This window comes from Echeneis naucrates, chromosome 2 (genome assembly GCF_900963305.1).
Source record: "Echeneis naucrates chromosome 2, fEcheNa1.1, whole genome shotgun sequence".
In the NCBI taxonomy this organism is placed as follows: Eukaryota; Metazoa; Chordata; class Actinopteri; order Carangiformes; family Echeneidae; genus Echeneis; species Echeneis naucrates.
In genome coordinates this window covers 10,040,822-10,066,454 of record NC_042512.1, presented here as the reverse complement: position 1 = coordinate 10,066,454, position 25,633 = coordinate 10,040,822, and the positions used below count along the sequence as shown (strand labels likewise).

The window sequence follows — 25,633 nt, the reverse complement described above, 5'->3', positions numbered from 1 at the left end:
TGCTGCTCTGGGACAGAAAACTCAGAGTTCAGGGTCAGACTCAGAGTTTGTTGAACCTGCTTTGTGAAACGGACCCCAGTTCTGCAAAGTAAAATCCATGTGTGTGATACAGAGTGCGACAATAATAATAACAGCTTTTAGTTAGATGGCGTATATGTGTGACTCCAGCTGTCAGTGCCATGATGTTCTGTCTGATATTATCTTATTTTTTTTATGTATTTATTTATTTATTTATTTGATTGATCGGTAAAGGCGCGAAGCAGGAGGACGTTTTCTCACAGCTCTTTGTTTCCACCCGGGCCACATTAATGACGCAGCCAAACCCGGAAACGGCCGGAGCTGCTCCACACAAACTGGACTGACGGTGTTTTGTCCCTCGGCTTGAAAGTGAAGGAGGTAAAATGTCCACAGCAGAAGTCCTGCGGGATTTTGTCACCGACAGACTCGCCGCCGCCTCCCGGGAGATCTTAGCGGCCGTGGACAGAATGGTAGCCGGATATGAGGAGGAGGCTTCGGGCTTCAGGCAGGAGATCGACCGGCAGAGGAGCCAGCTGGAGCTGCTGCAGTCCCGACTCCTGATCCACAAAACGGGTCGGTTGTTTTTATGAGTGAGAAAGGCTGAGGACTGTATTTGGCAGATGTAGAATGAAACAGCTGGAGGAATTACTGTGTTCATATTGTAGCTAATAAAGAGGATTCATTATTGAATCGTTTCCTCCAGATGTTCAGCAGCTGATGGTGAAAAAAGAGGTTCCTACTGAGTTCACCTCCAGTCCGGATCCGGAGGATTCAGAGAGTCCAGTCCTTAAACAGGAACAGGAGGAGGACCAGGTACCAGGACTGGAGGAGACCAGGAACCCTGTGAGGCCGTTTCAGGTGAAGAGTGAGGATGAAGAGATGAATGAACCGGCCTGGAGCTGTGATCCACAGAGTCCTCTTCAACCAGATCCAGATCCAGAGGAAGAGGTCTCAGACTCCTCTGATACTGAAATCAGTGAAGATGATTATCATGAAACCAGAGTGGCCCAGTTAGATGTGAAAATAGATGAAGATGATGTAAATGTTACACGTGACAACAATGAGAAACCCATCAGCTGCCCCGTGTGTGGGAAAAAGTTTAAAAAAAAGTGCTATCTGAAGACTCACATGAAGAAACAGCACGTGCAAGTTCACTCAGAAGAGAGACCGTTTGGCTGCTCATTTTGTGGCAAAAGATTTAAGCGACAAGATTGTCTTCAATCACACATGAAGGTCCACACAGAAGAGAAACCCTTCAGCTGTCATGTTTGTGGGAAAAGATTTAAATTAATGCAAATCCTTAACAAACACATGGTAGTCCACAGAGAAGAGCGACCCTTCAGCTGTGCTGTTTGCGGAAAAACATTTAAACTAATGGAAATCCTAAAAATACACATGGTAGTCCACACAGAAGAGAGGCCCTTCAGCTGTGATGTTTGTGGGAAAAGATTTAAACTAAAGGGAATCCTTAAATTACACATGAAGGTCCATACAGAAGAGAAACCCTTCAGCTGTGATGTTTGTGGGAAAAAAATTAAACTAAAGAACAACCTTAAATCGCACATGGCAGTCCACACAGGCGAGAGACCGTTCAGCTGTGATGTTTGTGGGAAAGCCTTTAAACTAAAGAAAAGCCTTAAATTACACATGATGGTCCATACAGCAGAGAAACCCTTCAGCTGTGATGTTTGTGGGAAAACTTTTAAAATACAGCGAAGCCTTAAATTACATATGGAAGTGCACGCAGAAGAGAGACGCTTCAGCTGTGATGTTTGTGGGAAAACATTTAAACTGAGGCAAAGCCTTAAATTACACATGAAGGCCCACACAGAAGGGAAACCGTTTGGTTGTGACGACTATAAAGAAAAAGACCGAAGCGGCTGACTGCGGGATCTTTGCTGCTTGACCAAAAGTAAGCTGTAACATGTTTGGTCAATTTTTTACTTTTGCTTTGTTGTTTTTTGTCCTCACTCATTTGTGTTTGGGTCAGTGACTCTCATGTTTATAGAAACACGTTGTTTTTAGATTTTTAATTGAATCAGAATTTATGTGTGATTTTGTTGTATTCATGCCTAAAATCGTCATTTGGTGTGGCATGAAAGTAATTCTATGTAAACTGAAAATGGATTAAACCTGTAAGTTACTCACTTTCTCAAAGTCATTTATCAGAACTAAACTGTGAGCCATTGTGTTTTATTTTCTAAATCATCGCTCTATGTGAGACCTATGCCGTCGGTCTTTCAACATATTTTCTAATTATTGTGACATACTTTGCTATAAATTTCTAAAAATATTTGTGACTCTGTGATACTGTTTTCCATGAACGTTTTCAGATTTTAGCATTCATAAAGGTATGTTATTTTCACGTCGGGCTGGCAGAAATGAGATCCACAGGTCACAGTAAGGTCACGGGGATGCTCTGGTACCAAAGAGAGCTCATAAAAATATCACTTAAACAGAAAACAGGAACCAAACGAATGCCTAACACCAACAAACCCCCGAGCTTTGAGCCTTAAATCTGTAAAGATTCCAGAGTAATTTACATTTGGCTGAAGGAACCTGCATCAGACTTACTCCCCCACAGGAAAAAGGATAATTTACATAAAACCCCCCACAAAGGGACTCTGAATTCAGGTGATAACGACAACTATCACCTCCCACCAAACAAAGTATAAAGGCACCTTGCTGCCCTGCGGTGCTCCCAGCAGGAACTCCCTACATTCAAATTATCAAGGAGAACTATTGTCCTCAACTTCAGCTCTCCTGCTCCCTCACACCAGCAGGCGATATGAAAACTGTTTTTTGTGGAGCGTTAACATACGCCAGTGTTGCCAGATCTCGCGAGATATTGAATCGCAATGAACACAAGCCCCCCCCCCCCCCCCCCCTTGTTGTCTGCCTGCCTGCCTGCCTGGTAGCGCGACGAATCTGACTGGTCAGATCCAGCGAGAGTAAACTTCGATCACTCTGGTAAATGAACTATTATTTAAAAAAAAAAAAAAAAAAAATTGTGCTCTCCCCGTCGGGGAATCGAACCCCGGTCTTCCGCGTGACAGGCGGAGATACTGTCCACTATACTAACGAGGAGTAGTACGTTTTATGCGATCCTATCAACCACTACATGGTCTCACATGAGACACAAGTGACGATCAAGAAGCTCTCACTGCTTTTGTATTTGTTAAACTGCCATATGAAACCCCATAGACTTCAACACGCTCTGACTTCCTTGTCCAACCAGTGGACAGACTGCAGGTGGAAGTCTCAGTACTTTTGAAGCAGCACGTCCACTTTTATAGAAAGTTTATAGTCCTTAACTTATCAGACACAACAATAACACAAAGTTACAATGATCAGTCCGGGGACATTTCTGTGCGTCTTTCTGCGCATGCGCTCATTCATTTGAAGCGAATTTAGTGGATCCAGCTCATTAGTTTAATATATAGAAAAACTAAAATTGGGTTTGATTCCATAACAGCAGGACAAAGTGTGTCATTAATCTTCTGGATTCTACAGACTGAGTTCATGTTCTGATAGATTTATTTTACAGCTGTAGTAACAATAAATCTCCAGCAGGTGGAAGTATTGTTGCTCATCTCCATCTGCTGGTTCTGCCCTGTTTTATGAATGTGTCCCAAACTGCACACACACTGAATTACACAATAATGCTCTAACGGAGAGTATCAGAATCAGAAACAGCTGTTTGGTGTCTTATCGTCAACAGTTCATGAAACGGACGGATCTCTAGATACTGAGGCGACAGAACTTCAGTGCTCTCCGACAGAGAAGCTGGATGCTGCTGTTGTGCCCTTAAACAGGAAAATAGTGAGATGACAGGGACGAAGAAACAAACACAGCTCTCACCTTCACTCATTTTAATGAATGTGGGCGCCTTCCACTGTCTGAGCCCCGAGGCATTACTAATGGATCGATGCACAATCAACTTAGATATAAACACAAATGGCCATTTTGTATTATTTTACTCTGGCTGTATGTCACAGTTTTTGCATTAACCATAGCAACGAAGAATTTAAATTGATGAAATCATGTATTCTGAAGAAATTAATAGTTTTGAAATCACAATTCTTATCTACCATGTTTTGTTTATTTGTATTTTTTTCCTTTTTTTCATATGGAATGCTTATGATCTTGCTTGACATGTTTAACAAACCATTTTTAGAACTTAGAATGTAAAGTTGTGAAAACTTCAGTGATTTACAACCATTGACATGAAATAGCAGGCAGCGTCTCAGGTGTTCTTTGGACAGCTATCTAAAAATATTTACAAACCAATCAGATTTCACAATAAATTATTATTTTCATCCAAAACTCAGTATCGAGATCTCTGTCTTTCTTTTGCTGCTGTCCCTCCAACATCTTTCTCCTCTTCCTGATTGTGCATTTTTCCACCAATAGGAAAGGAGGCGCCATGTTTATTTTTGCTTGCGAGCGGTTTCCTGTTTTTACCGGGCGGGAATCATGTCACATCATATCATGTGACTTCCGGTAACGGCAGCAGAGAGTGAAAGCGTTCAGAGTTCAGCCTCCATTTTGAAGCTGTCGGAGCAGAAGCAGGGAAACTGAAGGCTGAGGCCGGTGAGTGTTAACATTATTATTATTTCACTGTCAGTTTGTCCCTGTGGACTGTGGAGGGACGAAGACTCACAATGGACTTCTGTAACACTGAGACACTGAGACATGGAGGTCAGAGTTCACTTTGACGAACAGAGAAAAACTCCAGCTGAGCTGAGAACAGACCGTAATGTCTGATAGTATCAAAGGATGAAGGATCTACCTGATACTGAAAGTTCAGAGCTGCTCTGGAATCAGATTTTCCTGTAAGTCATATTCAGTTTTCCACAGAGAGCTCAGACTGTGTTTGGATCAACAACTTTTGAAAACCTATTTTTTAGCAATTGATATTTACAAGTTTTATTTGAAAACTGACAGTTTGATGCTCATATCTGAGACCATGATGATCATTTTCAACCAGCGACCTTCTCAGATATATAAAGAAGAGTAACTAACTGAGATGGGCTGTTGAAGAACATGACAAAAAAATAGGGAGATAGACAAAGTGATTAAAGAACACAAACTGCTCAGTTCTGTTTAATGTTCACTATTAAATTAAACTGTTATATTAATTTAAATGTTGCAGTCAGTTTGGCTTCAGTTTCCTCGGTTCATTTGTCTTCCAATGCATTTAGAAAAAAATAAGAAACAAAGGCAGCACTTTAATATGAGCAGTTTGTTCAGCACAAACTGTTTGATTTCTCCACGCTGTGACTGAATTTATATAAAATGTTCCGACATTGTTTATCACCATCTAGTGGACAGATAGTAGAACTTCATCACATCATGTTTGTTTCCAGTGATGAGGAAGAAAACTGGTTCAGTAACATTAATGTAATTTTCATATTGTTCCAGAGCAAAGATGAGCCAACGATAATATATATATATATTTAGGAAAATATTTTTTATTGTTTATCACCTTAATCAATTGAATACATGTAATATTCAAAGTCTGTGTCTCCTGAAAGCATTGTCTCAGTTCTGTTGCTTTTTGATAACAAAACCAAAAACCTTTGAAGTGGACGGTTTTTTAAACTGAAGATGGTGATGATGAAGAGAGATGTCGGTTTAAAAGGCCCAATGTCTTTAGAGCAAAAGCTGACACACTTTTCCGCCAGTGTTTGTTTAAGCTTTGCAGGGGTGGGTTTTCATGCTGTAACAAACGATTTGATTGTAGGTTGATCCTGGGCAAAGTCACGTGCCCAAGCCTGTCAGGTTCAGACAAAGATCTTAAGCTCTCGGTTTGTCCTGTATCTTCTTTGTCTTCTGCTGGCTATTATGGACAACGCCAGTCACCCTCTGCAGCCTGTCATCAGTGCACAGAAAAGCCTGTTGAGTGACAGACTGCTTCTCCCCAGGTGCAGAACCAACAGATTCAAAGACTCCTTTGTCCCCCGAGCAATAAAACTGTATAACTCTGCACTAGGTGGGAGGGGGAGGAGTAGCAGGAAGAAAGAGGGATTGGAGAAGATGGGACACTAATATTTATGGTTGTACACTTGTTGTTTATATATTTCAAACTGTGTGCTTTCTTTTACTGTTCTTGTCGGTGCTGTACCTGCTGGAACAACAATTTCCCTGACGGAGACCTCCCAAGGGATTAATAAAGTCTATCTTATCTTATCTTATCTTATCTTATCTTCTGTCAGTCAGAAAGTGTTTCCCGCTCAGAGCGACTCTGTCTTGAGGATGATTAACTGTGATAAGGAAGAGGAGGCCAGACCAGAGTCTCCAGTAACAACCTGTCTGACTCTGAAGTCTGACTGGTCCAGAGATCATCCTCTATACTTCAGTAATGGACCTGGACCCTCAGAGACAAAGTAAGAGACTGAACATGAGAGTAAAAATTTGTTCATAGATTAATATTAATGATCCTGAATCATTAGTGCAGTTTCAGGAAGACACTGAGATGGATCTTCTGGTTTTATCACCAGAAACTACTGATGCTTTTTTTTTCTGCCCAAACATTTTATTACATCAGTCAGATCATGTAAGTTATAAAGAAATGTTTTCACAGAGACAGGAAGGGGAAAAGACATGTCTCTGAAGAGGAGCATCTGTCCCACTGTGCTCTGTGTCAGGACGTCCTGAAGGATCCAGTCTCTACCAGCTGTGGACACTGGGTCTGCAGACAATGCTGCACCTCTCACTGGGACCAGTCTGCTTCTTCAGGAGACTCCTCCTGTCCCCAGTGTGGACAAAGATCCAGAACCAGACCAGGTCTAAAGACCAGCCCTGAACAGAGTGAGACTGAACTTCTGACTGACGTCTTTAGTTTTCCATCAGATCCTCAGACTCTCTGTCTTCAGTCTGACGTTGTCTCTTCTCTGTCAGCAGATCGTGTTCTACAGGAGGTTTTAGATCAACATAAGATCAGTCTGAGGACCAGATGTCAACATGTGACTGAAGGAACAGGAACAGGAAGTGGAACCCTCCTCAACAGGATCCACACTGAGCTCTACATCACAGAGGGACAGAGTGAAGAGGTTAATACCCAACATGAGGTGAGGCAGCTGGAGACAACTTCTAAGAAGAAGACCCTCCATGATGCTCCAATCAAATGTCACCACATCTTTAAAGTCTCACCTGACCAGCAGAGTCCCATCAGACTGGTTCTGACCAACGGCGTGGCTGGAGTTGGAAAAACTTTCTCTGTGCAGAAGTTCAGTCTGGACTGGGCAGAGGGTTTGGAGAACCAGGATGTCAGTCTGCTGGTTCTGCTTTCATTCAGGGAGCTGAACCTGATCAGAGATCAGCAGTACAGTCTTCTCAGGCTGCTTCATGTTTTCTATCCAACATTACAGAAGGTCACAGCAGAGCAGCTGGCTGCCTGTAAAGTTCTGTTCATCCTGGACGGCCTGGATGAAAGCAGACTTTCACTGGACTTCACCAACAGGGAGGTCGTGTCTGACGTCACACAGGAGTCATCGGTCCACCAGCTGCTGACAAACCTCATCCAGGGGAATCTGCTTCCCTCGGCTCTGATCTGGATCACTTCCAGACCTGCAGCAGCCAGTCAGATCCCTCCTTCATGTGTTGACAGGCTAACAGAAGTCCGAGGCTTCACTGACGCCCAGCAGGAGGAGTACTTCAGGAGGAGGTCCAGGGATGAAGAGCTGTCCAACAGAATCATCTCACACATCAAGACGTCCAAGAGCCTTCACATCATGTGTCAAGTCCCAGTTTTCTGCTGGATCATTGCTACAGTTCTGGAGCACATGTTGACTACAGACCAGCAAGGAGAGCTGCCCCAGACCATGACTGACCTGTACTCACACTTCCTGCTGGTCCAGACCAGGAGGAAGAGGATCAAGTACCATGAGGGACATGAGACAAGTCCACAGGAGCTGATGGAGGCTGACAGGGAAGTTCTTCTGAAGCTGGGGAGGCTGGCGTTTGAACATCTGGAGAAAGGGAACATCCTGTTCTACCAAGAAGACCTGGAGCAGTGTGGTCTTGATGTCACAGAGGCCTCGGTGTACTCAGGACTCTGTACTGAGATCTTCAAAACAGAGAGTGTGATCTTCCAGAAAACAGTCTACTGCTTTGTTCATCTGAGTGTTCAGGAGTTTCTGGCTGCAGTCTACATGTTCCACTCTCACACCAACAGGAACAAGGAGGTCCTGAAGGACTTTCTGGGAAAAAAACAACAAGATTCAGCCCTGGAGGACTTCCTGATCACAGTCCTGAAGAAATCTTTTGAAAGTAAAAATGGTCACCTGGACCTGTTTGTCCGTTTCCTTCATGGTCTCTCTCTGCAGTCCAACCAGAGACTCTTAGGAGGTCTGCTGGGTCAGACAGAAACCAAACCAGAGACCATCCAGAGAGCCATCAACGACCTGAAGAAGATGAGCTGGATGAAAATCTCTCCTGACAGAAGCATCAACATGTTCCACTGTCTGATGGAGCTGAAGGATCACTCAGTTTATCAGGAGATCCAGGAGTTCCTGAAGTCAGAGACCAGATCAGAGAAGAAACTCTCCGAGATCCACTGCTCAGGTCTGGCCTACATGCTACAGATGTCAGAGGATGTTCTGGATGAGTTAGACCTGAAGAAGTACAACACATCAAAGGAGGGACGACGGAGACTGATCCCAGCTGTGAGGAACTGCAGGAAGGCTCGGTGAGTCCACTCTCATTCTCATCAATCCTTCTTATGTGTTTAAATCCAATCTGATTCAGATGGTGTTTCACTGTCAGCTGTTTGTTTTCAGATAATTCAAATGCTGCCTGAGATAAATATTCACTTAGTTGTGTTTATAGTGAAAATCCAAAAGACTGATGACATCATCAAGCTGACATCAGCAGGCATCAGTGAATGATGATGTTCACCAGCTTCACTGTTCACTGATCTCAAGTCAGTGAAAATCAAAACAGTAGACAGTCAAATGTTTTCAGGTCAACATGGCCTCATGGTCCCTCAGGGGAGACAGACCTGGCTCATCTGACCACATTTTGTCTCTTCACCTGAAAGTCTTTAGTCCTCAAATTGTCCAGATGAATTTGGAGTGTCCTCTGTCACAGTGACTTGTTGTGTCATGTGTGTCATCACAGACTTATAGATTGTGAACTCTCAGAGACTGAGTGTGATGTCGTGGCCTCAGCTCTAAAGTCCAACCCCTCCCATCTGAGAGACCTGGACCTGAGTCAGAACCACATAGAGGATTCAGGACTGAAGCTGGTGTGTGCTGGACTGGAGAGTCCAAACTGTGGACTGGAGACTCTGAGGTCAGTTCACTGACTGGACCTGCTGCGGTTTGAGTGTTGTGTTGTTGTTTGGATGATGTGTATTGAGACATGATGATGACCCACAATAAGAGAAAGATCATTGATGAAGACATTTCTGATTGATTATTAATGATTTGATCTTCATCTTTTACTCAGGTTGGAGAACTGCAGATTGTCAAAGATCAGCTGTTCTTCTCTGGTCTCAGCTCTGAAGTCCAACCCCTCCCATCTCAGAGAACTGAACGTGAGTTGGAACAACCTGAAGGATCCAGACCTGAAAGAACTGTGCAGTTTTCTGGAGAGTCCAGATTGTAGACTGGAGACTCTGAGGTCAGTTCAGTTGTTGTTGGAGTTTTTTTTTTATGTAAAATCCAGAATTTGTCTTCATATAGAACTTTAATTTATTCACTTTTGATTGACATTTTGACAGTTGTTTCATGTTTCCAGTTGTAGTAGTAATAATAATAACAAGAATTGTTGTCATTCATTTCCAAAAGTGGAAATTGCTTGTTTAATGTATTAATGAGGAAAAGTCTTCGAGTTGGTCTTAGTTAGTTTCGCATGTTTGATCTCAAGACATAAATCAGGACCAAGGGAGACCACGGTCCTGGATCAGGACTGGATCTTTAAAGTCTTAGCGAGTTCAGTCTCTCCTGAGGTCGTCAGCAGTAGCTCATCAACCTCTTATGATATGAACGGTGGATGAATGTTGTGCTGCCTTTTCGGTGATGTGTGTACCGACATGATGATGACTTACTATATCAAAAAGATCATTTAAGGGGATATTTCTGATTTAATATCAGTCATTTGCTCTTCATCTTTTATTCCTTACTCAGGTTGGAGAGCTGCAGTTTGTCAGAGATCAGCTGTTCTTCTCTTGGCTCAGCTCTAAAGTCCAACCCCTCAAATCTCAGAGAACTGGACCTGAGTGAGAACGACCTGAAGGATTCAGGACTGAAGGATCTGTGTGGTTTTCTGGAGAGTCCTCACTGTAGACTGGAGACTCTGAGGTCAGACTCATGTTTTATTTCTGCTCTCAGATTAATATGATGTTACAGTTGTGGTGACTCTGACCTGCAGACAGGTTTATATTTATGAGGGAAAATCCTCTTCAGGTTTTTACCACTTAAACTGTTAAATGCTTGAAAGTCACATGTGAAAACTGATTTTATTAATTTAAAAATGGCATTTAAATTTCATGAAGTTTATCAGTCTTGTGTTTCTGAAATGGAACATAATATATTAATGAATATTTGTATGTTAATGTTCAGATGTTAGTCTGTGGTTCATGGGTTTATAAGACGTATTTAATCATACAGTGCTAGTGTACTCTCATATATCTGCATACAAACATACACAAATAAATGATTATCCTTGATTTTAAGTAATATTATTGAAAATAATGAAAATACCAGATAAATCACTCATAGAATATTAATTTCAGCTCACTGGCCCAGGGATGGTGATGAAACATCTTTATGATCAGGCAGCTTCACAGATCTGTTCCACAGCTGGAGCATTTGTCTCTTATGTCTGATACTTGAGGGCTCCCAACCCAAATCACCATGAAGAGCCAACGCTGAGGTCCATTTGTGTACTGCTGTAAGATAACCAATAGCTCTATGATGCTGAGTATTACAAAGAGAATATTCACAGAATCCCCAGACAGCAGAAGCATCGTCTGACACACACACACACACACACACACACTATAGAACAGAGTGAAAGTCTGAACTCCCAGATGAGCACAGTGTTCAGACTTGTTCAGGGCTCTACCTGCAGACTGAGCTAAAACACTGACAGCTGGGTTAAATGTCATGTGTTGGTCCAACGTCAGGCCAAGACATTTATACTGATCAGTGTAGGACAGCAGTACTGTCCCAAGATTAACAACATTCAACTTGGCCTAAAATTCACCACTTGTGTTTTGTCTTGGTTCTCCATTAGTCTCCACTTCCAGCACCGTTTTGGAACAATGTTCAACATAATGTGAACATTTTTTCTTTCTTAGCCAACAGAATGACATCATCCACATGTAACATGGCTCTATTGGTTCAGTTTGGGATATTTCAGTCATAATGCCAATTTAGTTTGAATATCAAACAGATTGTCAGAACTAATGCTTTCATTTTCCAAAGAACCCTCCCTGCTGGTCCATTATTAGAATAATAATGTTTACATGAAGCAGTTCCATGAATGTACATGAGCAACACACTGCAGCAGTGGAAATAAGGTGGTTCCAAACATACCTAATGTAAACATCAGCACCTCAGGAAAACATCCATTTTGCTGTGATTGTGTAGCAAAGCTTTAGTCCAATCAGCTGCAGTGGTTTGGTTCCACACTAAGATAAGGATTGGCTCTAAGGGCTGGTCTGCTGGGGGAGCAGTTGCCCCGTTGCCCTCCTCTCTCTGCTGCAGGAAACATGTTTGCTCCGTCTGCCTCGCTGATCTCCCAGCTATGTTAAATATCAGTCTCAGGATTCTGTGGACTGATATCAGATCATTCAAATGAAGATCAGTCAGAATTGGGATAATTCTTCTTATCCCATCATGATAATCCATTAAAGATGATGTAGATTCATCAGAATTAATTCTGCATATTTAAGTATGATTTCCGCTTCCAGCTCTTCATGTTTTTTCAAATATATCATTAATCATGAGTTGGGTTTTCTCTGTAGAACTTCTGCAGCTTGTTTGTAGACTGTTTGACTGGTTTTAGAGTGGACTTACCTGCCAGAGCTCAGATTGTTATACAGGAGTTCATATGTGGCAGAATCAGAGATAGAAATAAAGTTTGGCTGACTCTGCTGTTTGGTTATTTCTGATGTGTTAAAATGACAACGTTGACAGTTTGAGTCAGTTCAGGTTCTTACAAGTATCGTTTCATTTTCTCATTAAATCTTGTCACTGTTTGTATTTGTCTTCTCCTAAAGTCACCTATTTTATTCTTTACTCAGGTTGAAGAACTGCAGGTTATCAGAGATCAGCTGTTCTTCTCTGGTCTCAGCTCTGAAGTCCAACCCCTCCAATCTCAAAGAACTGGACCTGAGTCACAACAACCTGCAGGATTCAGGACTGAAGGATCTGTGTGGTTTTCTGGAGAGTCCTCACTGTAGACTGGAGACTCTGAGGTCAGACTCATGTTTTATTTCTGCTCTCAGATTAATATGATGTTACAGTTGTGGTGACTCTGACCTGCAGACATCAGGCTGATATTATACTGATCCACACTGAGGATCTTCATGCTGACTTCTGCTTTCTTCTTCTCTGGTTTCGTCCAGTTACTGTGGCAGAGAAATGTTGAACTACAGATTTAAAACTTGATAAAAATCTTTCAGTGTTTCAATGACAGGAAACACTTTTCCACAGTGACATGAACAAATATATTTTCAGTCGGGGTGGGAATCACTGGCTATCTCACAATTCGAGTCGATTTGGATTTTTTGGGCTACGATTCAATTCATAGAGGTTTCTGCTTCAACCTATAGGTGTGCAAAGGCTCCTTATGATCTACTCCAGTCTGTTTTGACAAATGGATACATTGAAGTGTCTTTTTCACATTTATTAAGTTTTAAACATTTATCCATGCGCAGATGGAAGTTTTGCAACTGTTGCTTGAAAGCAATATCACATATTTCTTGAATAACAAAAATAAGTGTCTCTTTAAAAAAATTTAAATAAAAGCTGTATAATTAAACATGCTGCATTTTAAATTTGAAAGAAAGTGCCTTTTCACATTGTGGACCACGGCTGCTTCTCTTAATAGCTAGTGATTTGAGGGGGGGAAGTCATGTCAAGCTCGGTCTTCCTGGACATTCGGTAAAAATCAAAGTGAGTCCAAATCTTTGGCTGTGTAAGACCGCGCCCGTCAACGACAGCTTTCCTCACAATGACCTTGGCTCTTGGTCAATCGTGAAGAAAAGTTCCCAAGCTTGGATATAGGAGCTCTAAGGGTCTGTTCATAAATTCATTAAAGTGGAAACATACAGTTAAGATAAACTTTTCAGGACCTATAGCTGTATCATGCAGCCAAAACTTATCATTTTACACAAACAGGGATGAGATTAACATTTTTTTTCTGCAAGACGCCGTGGTTTTATGTCAGGTTTTCTATTTGCAGGGTTAATAAAGCAGTGCAGTTAATAAAATTAATTCTCAATTCATATCAAACCAGTCTATAATAAAAATGATGAAATCCCAACACTACCTCAAATCTGAACTAATTCTGTTTCGCTGGGTGGGATGAGAGCGGCTCGATCAAAAGTTTCCTTTTTTGGAGACCATCTGGTTACACTTCCGCTTTTGTCAAGCGACGTTTCTGTTATCAACACGTTTCCATTTCACCCATCTTGAACGCAACTTGGTTCACATTCCACAACAGCGAAAATTTCCCAATCACAGTGTCAGCTTATTTTGGTGCATTAATCATTCTTAACTTTATAACACTTCAGCTTTGAGTCTTATTATTCTGATCCTCATCTTTATCATTTATTAGTATGATTACTTTTATTCAGCTACATTTCATGTTATTCACGCATACATGCAATCATAACTTTCGCCGTACTTATTTAGACTCACAGTTCTCAGTGGTTTTCATGTGTTTAGAGTGTGCAGTGTCGGTGGGGACAGTCCCCTGGGGTCTCAACCTCACCGTTTCACTCTGTGCTCCTTGACACCTGCAGCCATGACGGGGTCGGTTTAATCTCTCTTTCCTCCATTGTTGTAGTTTCCTTCTTGTTTTGGTGCTTACCACGCGCGCGTATGTTCCAGAACCGGCTCCATGGTGACGCCAAACAGCGTGTGGATTAGTTTTATTTTTTAACATTGATTTTGGGACATTTTAAATGGTTTCTGAATTGTGGGAAATGAAATTGTGATATTTACACGAATTGATTTTTTTTTTTTTTTGACACCCCTAATATTCAGTGTTTTCTTGTTCCAGCACAACTACAAAGTCATGTGACTAAAGCAGACTGACTGAGGGATTCAGACCAAATTCAACATGTTTGTTAAACGTGGTCAACGCTGAATGAAGTGAAAATGTTCCAGATGTTGTGAACCATGTGTTGACTTGATGAAACATTGAACACTTTCAAGCAGGAACTTTGTCTCCTAAAGTCACATCTTTTATTCTTTACTCAGTTTGGAGAACTGCAGTTTGTCAGAGATCAGCTGTTCTTCTCTGGTCTCAGCTCTGAAGTCCAACCCCTCCCATCTCAGAGAACTGGACCTGACTTGGAACCGACTGAAGCGTGCAGACCTGAAGGATCTGTCTGATCTTGTGAAGAGTCCAGACTTCAGACTGGAGACTCTGAGGTCAGTAGAGTTGGACTCAGTTCATGTTCCTTTCAGTAATATTGTTTAAATCCAGTATCAGAGCAAAGTCTCAGCGTTTCCTGTGAACCTTCAAACTCCTCAGTGAAGCTGTGAGAGGAGAACAGAAACAGATTTCAGAATTAGACAGAAAGACAGAGAGAAAACAGTCAGCCAATCAGATCAGTCAGAGGACTGATGTCACCCTAACCATGTGACCAGCTGAAGAACTCAGAGATGTTCAGATTCTGGTCCTCGTCCATCAAACTGTCAGATCTGAGCTGAGACTGTTTGTTCTCTGATCAGGTTCATCTGTCACAGCTCTGAGATCAGTCTGACTGAAAGCTGCACATCACTGATCTTCTTTCATCACACTGTCACCATGTGGTCTTTCTGCAGACCAGAATCCCGTCTGTCTGTCTGTCTGTCTGTCTGTCTGTCTGTCTGTCTGAGTCTCTCAGTTTAAATTGACCTTCAGTAAATCATCAGTAAAGTGATGAACCTTCATGACTCAGCTCTTTATCTCCACTGTGGACTCAGAGAAATGTGCTGAGTCAGCAGACTTGAGGTCTGTGAGTTTCCAGCTCAGTGTGTTCACTCCAACACGTTAACATGAGCTGAGAGGAAGCAGCTGCTGCACATCTGGACTGAACAGGACTGAAGTCCCTGCAGGTCTTTATGCTGGATCTGCATCACTGACTGACAGCTGATGGACAGAGTCAGGAAACACTGATGGATCTGCTCTCTTCTTCTCTACACAGGTGGAGGTGAAGAGGAAGGTGTGTGTTGATGGAGGATCAGCTGCTTCCTGATGATCCAGATGTTGCAGCAGCAGCTTGTCCAGACTCTGGACCATGTTCCTGGGAGGTAGAGAGGAGAGCTTCATCCAGCAGAGACTGACAGAGGAATCAGAACTGGTCTGAGAACAGAGTCCAGTCCACCATGATCCCAGAGACTCCTCAAGTCCTCCTCTCCTCTCAGCCAGCTCCTCCAAACTCCACCTGGGGTTTAGGTTCAGCTTCTTCTGGACCCTTTGGGCTGCTTTGGGGACATTTCTAGAAGCATTTTTTTTTGCTCGTATAAAACATTTCCTTGTGAAACATTTAACTGTCAGTCAGCACTGATTAAACTTTTAAATTGGGCCTTTCTTCACTTCATAAAACGTAAATATGTTTTTTTTAGTCATAATCTCAAATAATTCCTATTTTTAACATGTTCCAAAAAAATTGATGTAAATAAATAACAGGATGCTGAAAGAGCAATTTTAATTTCATGTACTAAAAGACTTTTGTAAGACAAACAATGTCCTGTTAATCTCTGTGATGGTGATGATGATACGGCCTGGGTATTGTTTATTTTTGTATTTTAATGTGTAAAGCACTTTGTGCAACCTTGCTATTAGTTTGAAAAGTTTTGTATAAATAAAATTCAAATGATTGATATAGTTCTCATATCAAGCTCATGTTCACCTTCTTTCTTTCACAGGGAGAACATGAAAGAAGCTGAAGCTGAACTCAGCCTTCCAACTTTAGTGCTCCGTGTCACAGACTGATCCATTTTCTGACGTTATAGTCCACACCAGGCTGCAGCCTCTCTGTGTGACACTTTGTTCATCATTATTTTCACACTTTAGTTCCTGCTTCTTTTCATTTAGGCTCCATGTAGGCTGTTCATGATGACTTTGTTTGTGTGTGGCTGTTTTCTTCTGAATGTGGGATCTCTGTCTGAATGAAAGTTTCACAATCACTGCCTCAGACTGCATTCAGAAGGAATTGTTGAAGTCATAGAAGCTGAAGAGTTGATGATCAGAGGCTGACAGCTAAAGGAAGCTAGAATGCACACTGCTCTCTGACAGAGTCGGCCTCCCTCCACATTTAGGAGGCTTTTTCACTTCTTACAACAGCTGACAAAGAGCTCATCTGGGATTTGAACCCCGGACCTGTCACACCCTGAGCCAGAATCATCCTGATTGTTCCTGGAATGGTTTGGTTAGTCAGAGTGTGTCTGTGTGTGTTCTTGTCTCTCTGAGTGGTTGGAAATGAAAATGGAGATCGGTAGAAGCAGATGACTCTGAGGATGAATGAATGTTTCACTGACAACATCAACAACTGTTTACTCACCTCTATGAGGCTGTGTGACGTCACTGGAGATCAAAGGTATTTCCTGTCTTATCGCGCTCCCACGCGACACCAACTGATATGTAATACTCGACTGAGAAACAAATCAGCTGTAATTTGGGGCATTTACTTGAACTAAAATCAAACCTTTAAAACATGCTGGATTTCCGAATGTCCTGGTTGGGATAACACCACCTGGGAATATCACCCCAGGAACTACTGTGTAAAAAAAACCCGACACAAAGTGAAGTGACCCCAACAACGTTATGGGAGTTCTATGTCAGTCAGTCGGGTTACCCAAAAAAGGGTTCCCCCTGAGTCTGCTTGTGACGGAAAGGGACACTGACCCTTCGTCAGCTTATTGACGCATTGGGAGTGAGAAGATGTTGGAAAAATAGCTGACATGCTTCTGATGTGAGGTGATCATCAGGGATCGCCTCTCTGTTCAGCTCCATTGGGTCGTACAGTCACGTCCCATATGATCTGGCAGTGAGGATTCCTGGTTTGCAGCCAGGCGGCTGTTTGCCGCTGCTGGCAGAGGGCGTTCCTCCTTTCTGGTGTGGGAGGAGTCGGAATCAATAAAGATTTGTTTCAACACGTCATCGTTTAAATGTTGGTTGTATTTTGCATTTGTCAGCTGAATCCACAGAGTGACTGAAATGATGAAGTAAATCCAGGAAAGGAAAAACATTTGGCTCTGAATCTCAATGTAGATTTGAACAAAGAGCTCCAGCTGAAGAAAACAATGCTGTCTGTTTCCAGATGATGAAGAACTCAGTTCTCAGTTGATGCTCAGTTATCTCCATCTAGTGGACAGATGGTAGAAGTTGATTCCTGAAAAGAGGAAGTGACTTTTCCTCAGATCAAACTGTTGAAGGAGAACGAGCAGCTTCTTCCTCACTGACTCACTCAACCTCTGTCTCCTGGGTTTGGATTTTAGGTCTGGGTCTGGGTCTGGGTCTAAGACCAGGTGGGCCTGCTCAGAGTCTCTGTGTTGGATGTGAGCTGCTGAAATCTCTGAACACCATGACACAGATAATATCAGTCTGATGTGTCATCTGTAATCCAGATGTTGTCAGCAACAAACAGATGTTCCTGACAGAAGCTGTGCTGATGATGATTCTGGATAGAAACTGGGAGGAAATAAATTTATTCTCCTTTTGTTTTTCCACGGAGGAAGTGAAGTTACACCACGTGATCTCGTTCTTTCCAGCTCCTCGTTAGTATAGTGGACAGTATCTCCGCCTGTCACGCGGAAGACCGGGGTTCGATTCCCCGACGGGGAGAGCACGTGCATTTTTCTTTAATAGCTCAGTGACAGAAGTTAACTCTCTCTGGTCAGCGGCGTCCTGCTCGCAGACAGCAGTTTTATTTTGAAAACCAACCGGATTCTCTTTGCTTTAGAAAGTCCAACTTCCTGCCTGTCTCATGTAAAGACAGAACAGCACATCTGAGTTCGTTAGGTCAACTCGGAAACTACGGTGGCTGGTAAGTGCAAAATTACAAAGTGCGAAACACTTTTACAAAGCGTGAAACAAATGTACATGTTGGGAAACACTTATCATTTTTATCATTTAAAATTACATAATAAAAACACTCTTACCACAGACAAAATAAATGTATATTTAAAAAAACAATTTTACACGTGGCAGAACACCTTTACAAATCCCGAAACAAATTTCCAAACACAGAATCTTCCGGAAGGGGAATGTACCAAATACCGGAAGTGATCCAGAAGAAGATTGACTGTGAGCTCAAAATGTTTGTATCGGTTTGTGTGGCGGGAAAACTTTGCGGAGTGAAAGTTTATGGCAGCATGGAGTAAAAGATGTTTTGGCCGTTTTGTGGAAACAACTTGAGCCAATTTACGCGGTTGTGATTTCCGTGCGGACGATCTGTAGAATGTTTAACGTTGATGAACGGACCAGACGGAAGGAGCACGCGCACAGGAGACATCTAATAAACAGCCGGAAAATGCTAAACAAGCTAAGTGTAGCATCGCGCTAACTAGCTGAAGCCGCTGTCAGACATGCAGTGAATTAAAGTGCACCGTTTCATTTTGCAACCAATCGTTGTCTTCACGGAATAGCAACGCGTTTAGTTAGTATGCGTTGCTAGTTTTTATTTTTTTTTTATTTTAGGCTTACAGTTATGCTAAATGCACAATTGCTGCTGATTGTTTTAGCTGCTGCTAACTTTGTGTTTTGATACGGAACTCCGTTCATTCCAGCAGAACAACCATGAACATCATATAAACAATTCATGGAGGACAGAAAGTCAAAGTCAAAAGAACTGTGGGCCGAAAGGAAACAGGTCCAGGTACGTGTGTGGATATATCTGTAAAATATGGAAGTAAATGTATGTATGTGTGTGTGTGTGTGTGAAATGAATAATATCTTTTTGTTATTTTAGCAGATAAACATGGATTGATGGCGCCACATGGAGCTGATTTAAAAGCTCAGAGAGGGAAAACACTCCCATTATATACAGATCCGGAGGTAGCAGCACCTGATCTACTGAAGCAAGCTGTCCAAGAAATGAGAACATTTAACAAGAAGATGGATGAAGGAGCAGACCTTCTTTTGTATCCAGACTGTTCAGAGGTGCTCCATGTGCCTGGGTCAGAAAGCCCATTCAAACTGGCAGAATATAAAAAGGAAATAGGAAAGGCACTTTTTTCATTTGCCTAGAAACACACTTTAGAGGAGGTTTGTGGATCTCTTCATTCAATATTTTTACACATTTATTTACTCCGATGTAGCATAATTAATAATGTGTTGTTTGTTTTTACTACAGAGGTTGATACATCAGACTCTGATTCTGAAATTGTCATCACATCGAGGAGCACAGCTGAATTCAATGCAGATGAAACTGTGGTACGTTCATTTTTACATTTTGTACTTTGATTCAGTTTTTTTTTTTTTTTTTAATTTATGGACAGGATATGCATTTGGTTTAAAGTATTAAGTCTAAGAACCAAGTCTTGATTATTTGGCATTTACTATTCCAATCAGACACCCTGATAACCTTTCACCATTGATATATACTGTATGTGGTGAGGGAACAATAATGGAAGCTGTTTAAAGTTGCTGACAATTGTGTGCTTTTCTTCTCAGGTTTTTGAACCAAAAAAACACAGTTCTCCCAAACACAAACCTGAAGATAAAGGGTAGGTATTAGTTTTTACAAAAGCAGTAATTTGTCTTTAAGTTGTTGATGTGATTGTGATGAACATGTGGTAGAAAATACCATACGTGTGATATCATTCATAACAAAATCATCTCTTATTTATAAATCTTATGGTTCCTCTCTACCTCTAAATGTTACTCAAAGCTCTGTTATACTCTGTATCATAAAGTTCATCAGTTTATCAATTTTATCATGTTTCAGAGATTCATCCACAGCTCAGCCTGGACAGGTATTAAGGCAGATTATGGCAGCCTGATGTTCTTTGCTTTCAGTGTGTTGTTTCAGACATTTTCATTTGTTTTTCAGACAGTAATATCTGACACTGAGGATCTGGATCCACCTGAAACAAATCCAGTCAGGAGTACTTGCTACGGGTAAGTAAAAAAACAACTGACTCACTTAATTTTAATTTTACTTTATTGATTACATGGGAAAGATATTTGCATTTGTAAGATGTTCAACATATTCTGAAACCTGTGACATGCTGGTAAAATTCACAGATGATGCTGCTGTTTTGGAAGAAGAAATTGACACAGGTGGGCTGAGACGAGAGTTTTTAACTCTACTGAAGAAACATCTGAAAGACCGGCCCATTTCTGATGGACCAGAAGGACATCAGTTCTTGGTGTACAATGCAAATGGTATGAACAGGTTTAAATGCAAACAACACTAATGGTTAACGATCATTAACTTTATATATCACATGACATACGCTTTGTTGCTTGAACTATTTTTAAAAAATGTGTTGTTTCATCTCAGATTGAGAATGTTTCTTCAGTGGATGCTCTGTGAGAATGCATCATGAGACACAGCACAATGTTACAGACAGCAGGCTGTCTGAGACGTGTTGCTGCTGTTGAAGAAGAGAAAGAAATCGTGTCAAACTCCCTCCGATGGGACATTATTGACCACAACTCATCTGTAATTGACAGGTAAGATCTTATTTGTAATGAAGATGTGATTTTTATTTTTTTGTATTTAAGATATTTTAGTTTGAAATGCCTCATCATCCCCCTCTGTGGTTTATTAAGAATGTATATTTTTTAGCTCTGAGTCAGTGTGTCAGAATGTGTGCCTTAGTTTAGTATAATTGCTGTGTGATGTCTGTCTCCCCTTCCTCTGTCTTATGCCAATCAAAAGGTGCTCATGTCGTTCCAGTCTTGTGTTTGTGTGTGTAATTCTTGCAGTCTGTAGAGTAACAATTATCCTGCCAAGTGCAAAGCAAGACACAGAGTTCTTCTTTAAATCAGTAATGTTCAACACACAACCATTTTTACTCATTTCTATATGTTTGGGTGGATAGTCATTTTAGAAAACACTGAAGTTTCTTTAGGTCATTTAAATGTGAAACAATGTTTGTGGTCACTTTTTAGATTCAAAGATGGTCTTTCAGCTCTTCAGTTTCTGACTGCACTGCAGCAACAGCCTACTTTGCTGGCCCCTGTCCTGTGCCACTCTGAAAAGCCACTCACTGGTCTGGAACTTGAGACTCTTCAAACCTGACCTCAGTCCATCAGGAAGTAACAGGAGACTTAAATAAAGTCAAACTTTGGGCTACTGGGCGGACTGTGTCTTTTATTGTGAAGGTTTGTAAATAACCTTTTTTTTTTTTTTTTTATTGATTGAGAAATACATTGCCAAGATGTTTGTGTGAAGGTTTTTCTTTGCAGAAGGTCAGGCTGCTGTGTCTCTGGAGGATGTTTTGATGTTTGCAGCTGGGCTGACTTCACCTCCCCCGTCCGGATTGGAACCATCGCCAAGAATAGAGTTCCTGGATGACTCTCCATTCCCAGTTCCCAATACATGTTCAAACACATTGAAATTAGCACTCCTACATTCACACACAGTGTTTAAGTCACACATGGATTTGTAACTGTAACTTGTAATTGGTAACTAGATCACCCCTCGAGACCAGACTCTGGAAAGGTGTTTTGTTTGTTTTTTTTCTCTCCACACAGTTAAGATTTTCACTGTTAAGTTTTAGACAAAACAAATTTCAAGAAGTTTTGTATTCCATACTTACAAAAATATAGGACTCATTACTTTGCTATAGTTTTTATCAATTGATTTCAAACTCAGAACAAATGAAGCTGTGACACTTGGTGTTCAGACAGACTGCAGTGTTCCACCACTCCAAATCAGATTTCTTAGCTTGTCATTCACTTTTCCTTGTGATGTTTCCAAATGATTCTGGTACCTGTTCATCTGAAGAAATGAAACAATGGGAATGCAAATGTTATGTTGACAAACAATAAAAAAAATGCTAATATTTCCTTCTGATTGCATCTGTGATAGATTGGTTATGAGTTTTTTTTAAAACAGAAGAATTGCATGTTTTTCAATCATGGCAATATTTGATTCAATTCTGTGTTACTGGTCTAATACCAAATCACAGCACAGTCATCTCATGGCTCTTGACATGTATATTAAAAAAATTAATTAATTTAAAAAATAAATAAATTAATTAATAGAAATAGGACAGAAACCCCAATGAGTAAGCACTTGATAATGCAGGAAGGGAAAATTCCCTTTGTCACTGACTCACAGCTGAGCAGTTTCTTTCAGCTTCATGTACAGTTCTGTTGCAGACTCCCAGTTCTCTGGCTTCTGTAGTTGTTTGTGCTCCATAACAAAGTCAAAGTCCTCCTGCATGTTTGAGTCCCCACATGGAGCTATTGACAGGCTCGCCTCTGGAACAGCATCCAAATCAGCTGGTTCAATCTCAAATCCAGTCTGTGGAGCCAAATCTGTGTTAGATACAATAAATAACATTTATATTATTTATTTACATTTCAGCAATAAAATAATAATAATAAAACAAACATGGAAATATCCATCCATCACCAATATTACCTGTGTGGTCAGCAGTACAGTTCATTGGACATGACGCTGTTCTGGAAGTGTGAATCCTGTGACTGTTCCACAGTCTCACACACTCATCCAACATCACCATAGCAACATCTCAGAAGGCACTGATGCTCATGGCTCCCGTTGAAGTATCCAGCAAACAACTCCATCCAGAACTGAGACCTGTAGAAATGGATAGAATCGGAAGTAAATATATATTATTAGTAGAAGTGGGACTCCATTAAAAAAAATCTAATTCATTAAAGGTTTTGTAATCAATGAATTGAAATGAACACGTTAAAGTCCCAGCCTCAATTATTATATATGTTTAGAGGAGTTCATCTGCGATAGAACATAAAGATAAAAATCAAATGAAAGGTCAGTCATAATAAAATGACTTCATGAAGGCCACTTACCTTCCCCTTCTAAATATGGCCCACCAGGATTCAACACGCTGCTTATTCGTGGATGAGCCATACATGTGGCTGGACGGCCCAGAGCAGCAGTCATCATGATGGAGGCGTAGGGGAGACTGAATGGCAGCCATAATGCCATTCTCCGTGCCACAATCAGTCCTCAGTCTCATGAGAGGAGATTCTCAGCGATCACTGTTGGCTTCTTGTTATTTGTCGGTCCACATTGGAGCCACAGCACTTTAGGTGAAAAAATCCATCCATGCGTCCTGAGAGAGCCAGTTTATCAGAACCATCTGCATGCCACATACAGTTCGCTCCCATTGAGGAGCAGCTTCTTCTTAGAAACCTTCTGCGTGCTCTCTCATTCATCACATCATCTCTCTTCACTCGAAGATTGGACTTTTGTCTGAGTACCTGCCACATCGTCCGATAGCCAAACAGTTGTCCAGGTCCACGAAGTTCCAACCTGATGGCGTTTGGAGAGGAATCATCCTTTTAAGAGTCCGCAGGCTGATGTTTGCACCGTGTAAACTTCACATCATGCTTCAGTAGATCAGGTGCTGCTACCTCCGGATCTGTATATAATGGGAGTGTTTTCCCTCTCTGAGCTTTTAAATCAGCTCCATGTGGCGCCATCAATCCATGTTTATCTGCTAAAATAACAAAAAGATATCATTCATTTCACACACACACACACACACACACACACACACATATTTACTTCCATATTTTTCAGATATATTCACACACGTACCTGGACCTGTTTCCTTTCGGCCCACAGTTCTTTTGACTTTGACTTTCTGTCCTCCATGAATTGTTTATATGATGTTCATGGTTGTTCTGCTGGAATGAACGGAGTTCCGTATCAAAACAGAAAGTTAGCAGCAGCTAAAACAATCAGCAACAATTGTGCATTTAGCATAACTCTAAGCCTAAAATAAAAAAAATAAATAAAAACTACCTACGCATACTCACTAAACGCGTTGCTATTCAGTGAAGACAACGATTGGCTGCAAAATGAAACGGTGCACTTTAATTCACTGCATGTCTGACAGCGGCTTCAGCTAGTTAGCGCGATGCTACACTTAGCTTGTTTAGCATTTTCCGGCTGTTTATTAGATGTCTCCTGTGCGCGTGCTCCTTCCGTCTGGTCCGTTCATCAACGTTAAACATTCTACAGATCGTCCGCACGGAAAACACAACCGCGTAAATTGGCTCAAGTTGTTTCCACAAAACGGCCAAAACATCATTTACTCCATGCTGCCATAAACTTTCACTCCGCAAAGTTTTCCCGCCACACAAACCGATACAAACATTTTGAGCTCACAGTCAATCTTCTTCTGGATCACTTCCGGCATTTGGTACATTCCCCTTCCGGAAGATTCTGTCGTTTGGAAATTTGTTTTATAAAATGTAAGTTTGTTTTGTCCGGGGTAAAAGTGTTTTTCTTGTGTAATTTTGTTGAATAAAATGTAAAAATATTTCCCAACATGTAAATGTGTTTGACGCTTTGTACAAGTGTTTGGCACTTTGTAATTTAGTTTCGCACTTACCGGCCACCGTATCAAACAGAGCAGGAACACTAAAGTAAGGGGCGGGGGGTGAAAACGACAGGAGGGTTAAAGAGCAGATTCTCTCTGAGGGGACGGATGTTGCCACAATACACAGTGTGTGTGCCATCACATGTGGAAGATGTGTGCAGACTGAAGCCTTGGTCTGCCACCAGCTCAGAGGGGCTGCACTTCTACTGACCACCAGGGGGCTCCACTGGTTGTTTCACAAAGTCACTGTGTGTTGGAGTCTATCTGGGTATTTTCCAAGCAGCACTGTGTTTCTAACATCTGGATGTTGGTAAAAAAGCTACTCTGCATTGGCCGGGAATCGAACCCGGGCCTCCCGCGTGGCAGGCGAGAATTCTACCACTGAACCACCAATGCTTATTTACAATGACGTCATGAATCTCCAGGCATCAGCAGCCTTCAACACTTTCTGACATGTTCAGAAGTACTTCCTGCATTTTATAACGTGGCAGCTAACCCGATCAGGGAGAGTTATTTTTTCTGTTTTTCTCACACAGGTTCAAACACAAGCTCCTCCTTTGTTCCTCCGCTGAGTGAGCCGGCAACATTTTTTTTTTTTACAAGTTTTACAGATGATTATTGTAATCTCTGTGTTTACTGAGAGCTCAGACCAGCAGAGAAAACACACACACACACACACACACACACACACACACAGTGGACGAGGTGCGCGATCCCAAAAATGAGTGAAAACAGGAAAATAAGCATTTTAATAAGTAGAAGGAGGAACAAACCAACAGATTTGGTTTTAGTTCAATTTCACGCCACTTATTTGTCTCATAACAGCTGATTTGTGTTTCACTTCATTTGTTCGTGAGACAAGTGTGAGCTTCTTCGTGCGCATGCGCCGTTCC

General features: G+C 41.5%; 1 protein-coding gene, 2 long non-coding RNA genes and 3 other non-coding genes across 6 annotated transcripts; 4 read left to right on the top strand and 2 right to left on the bottom strand.

Annotated features, from left to right (window-relative positions):
- Positions 1-3,033: 3,033 nt before the first annotated feature.
- On the bottom strand, positions 3,034-3,105 carry trnad-guc (transfer RNA aspartic acid (anticodon GUC)). The gene has a single exon. It is a non-coding gene; the product is annotated as a tRNA-Asp (tRNA).
- Positions 3,106-4,552: 1,447 nt separating this feature from the next.
- On the top strand, positions 4,553-6,664 carry LOC115051560 (uncharacterized). Its single transcript, XR_003841292.1, has 3 exons — positions 4,553-4,611; positions 6,237-6,407; positions 6,605-6,664. It is a non-coding gene; the product is annotated as an uncharacterized LOC115051560 (long non-coding RNA).
- A 763-nt stretch (positions 6,665-7,427) lies between these two features.
- On the top strand, positions 7,428-15,451 carry LOC115051525 (protein NLRC3-like; the record flags this gene model as incomplete). Its single annotated transcript, XM_029514966.1, has 4 exons — positions 7,428-8,710; positions 9,142-9,315; positions 14,460-14,633; positions 15,392-15,451. Coding segments are annotated over 4 exons (1,641 nt in total), but the record flags the coding sequence as incomplete, so codon positions are not given.
- A 2,510-nt stretch (positions 15,452-17,961) lies between these two features.
- trnad-guc (transfer RNA aspartic acid (anticodon GUC)) lies at positions 17,962-18,033 on the top strand. Its single transcript has one exon. It is a non-coding gene; the product is annotated as a tRNA-Asp (tRNA).
- Positions 18,034-20,566: 2,533 nt separating this feature from the next.
- Positions 20,567-21,369, top strand: LOC115051571 (uncharacterized). The gene is made up of 3 exons (XR_003841293.1): positions 20,567-20,577; positions 20,696-20,868; positions 21,310-21,369. It is a non-coding gene; the product is annotated as an uncharacterized LOC115051571 (long non-coding RNA).
- Positions 21,370-25,065: 3,696 nt separating this feature from the next.
- Positions 25,066-25,136, bottom strand: trnag-gcc (transfer RNA glycine (anticodon GCC)). The gene has a single exon. It is a non-coding gene; the product is annotated as a tRNA-Gly (tRNA).
- Positions 25,137-25,633: the final 497 nt, after the last annotated feature.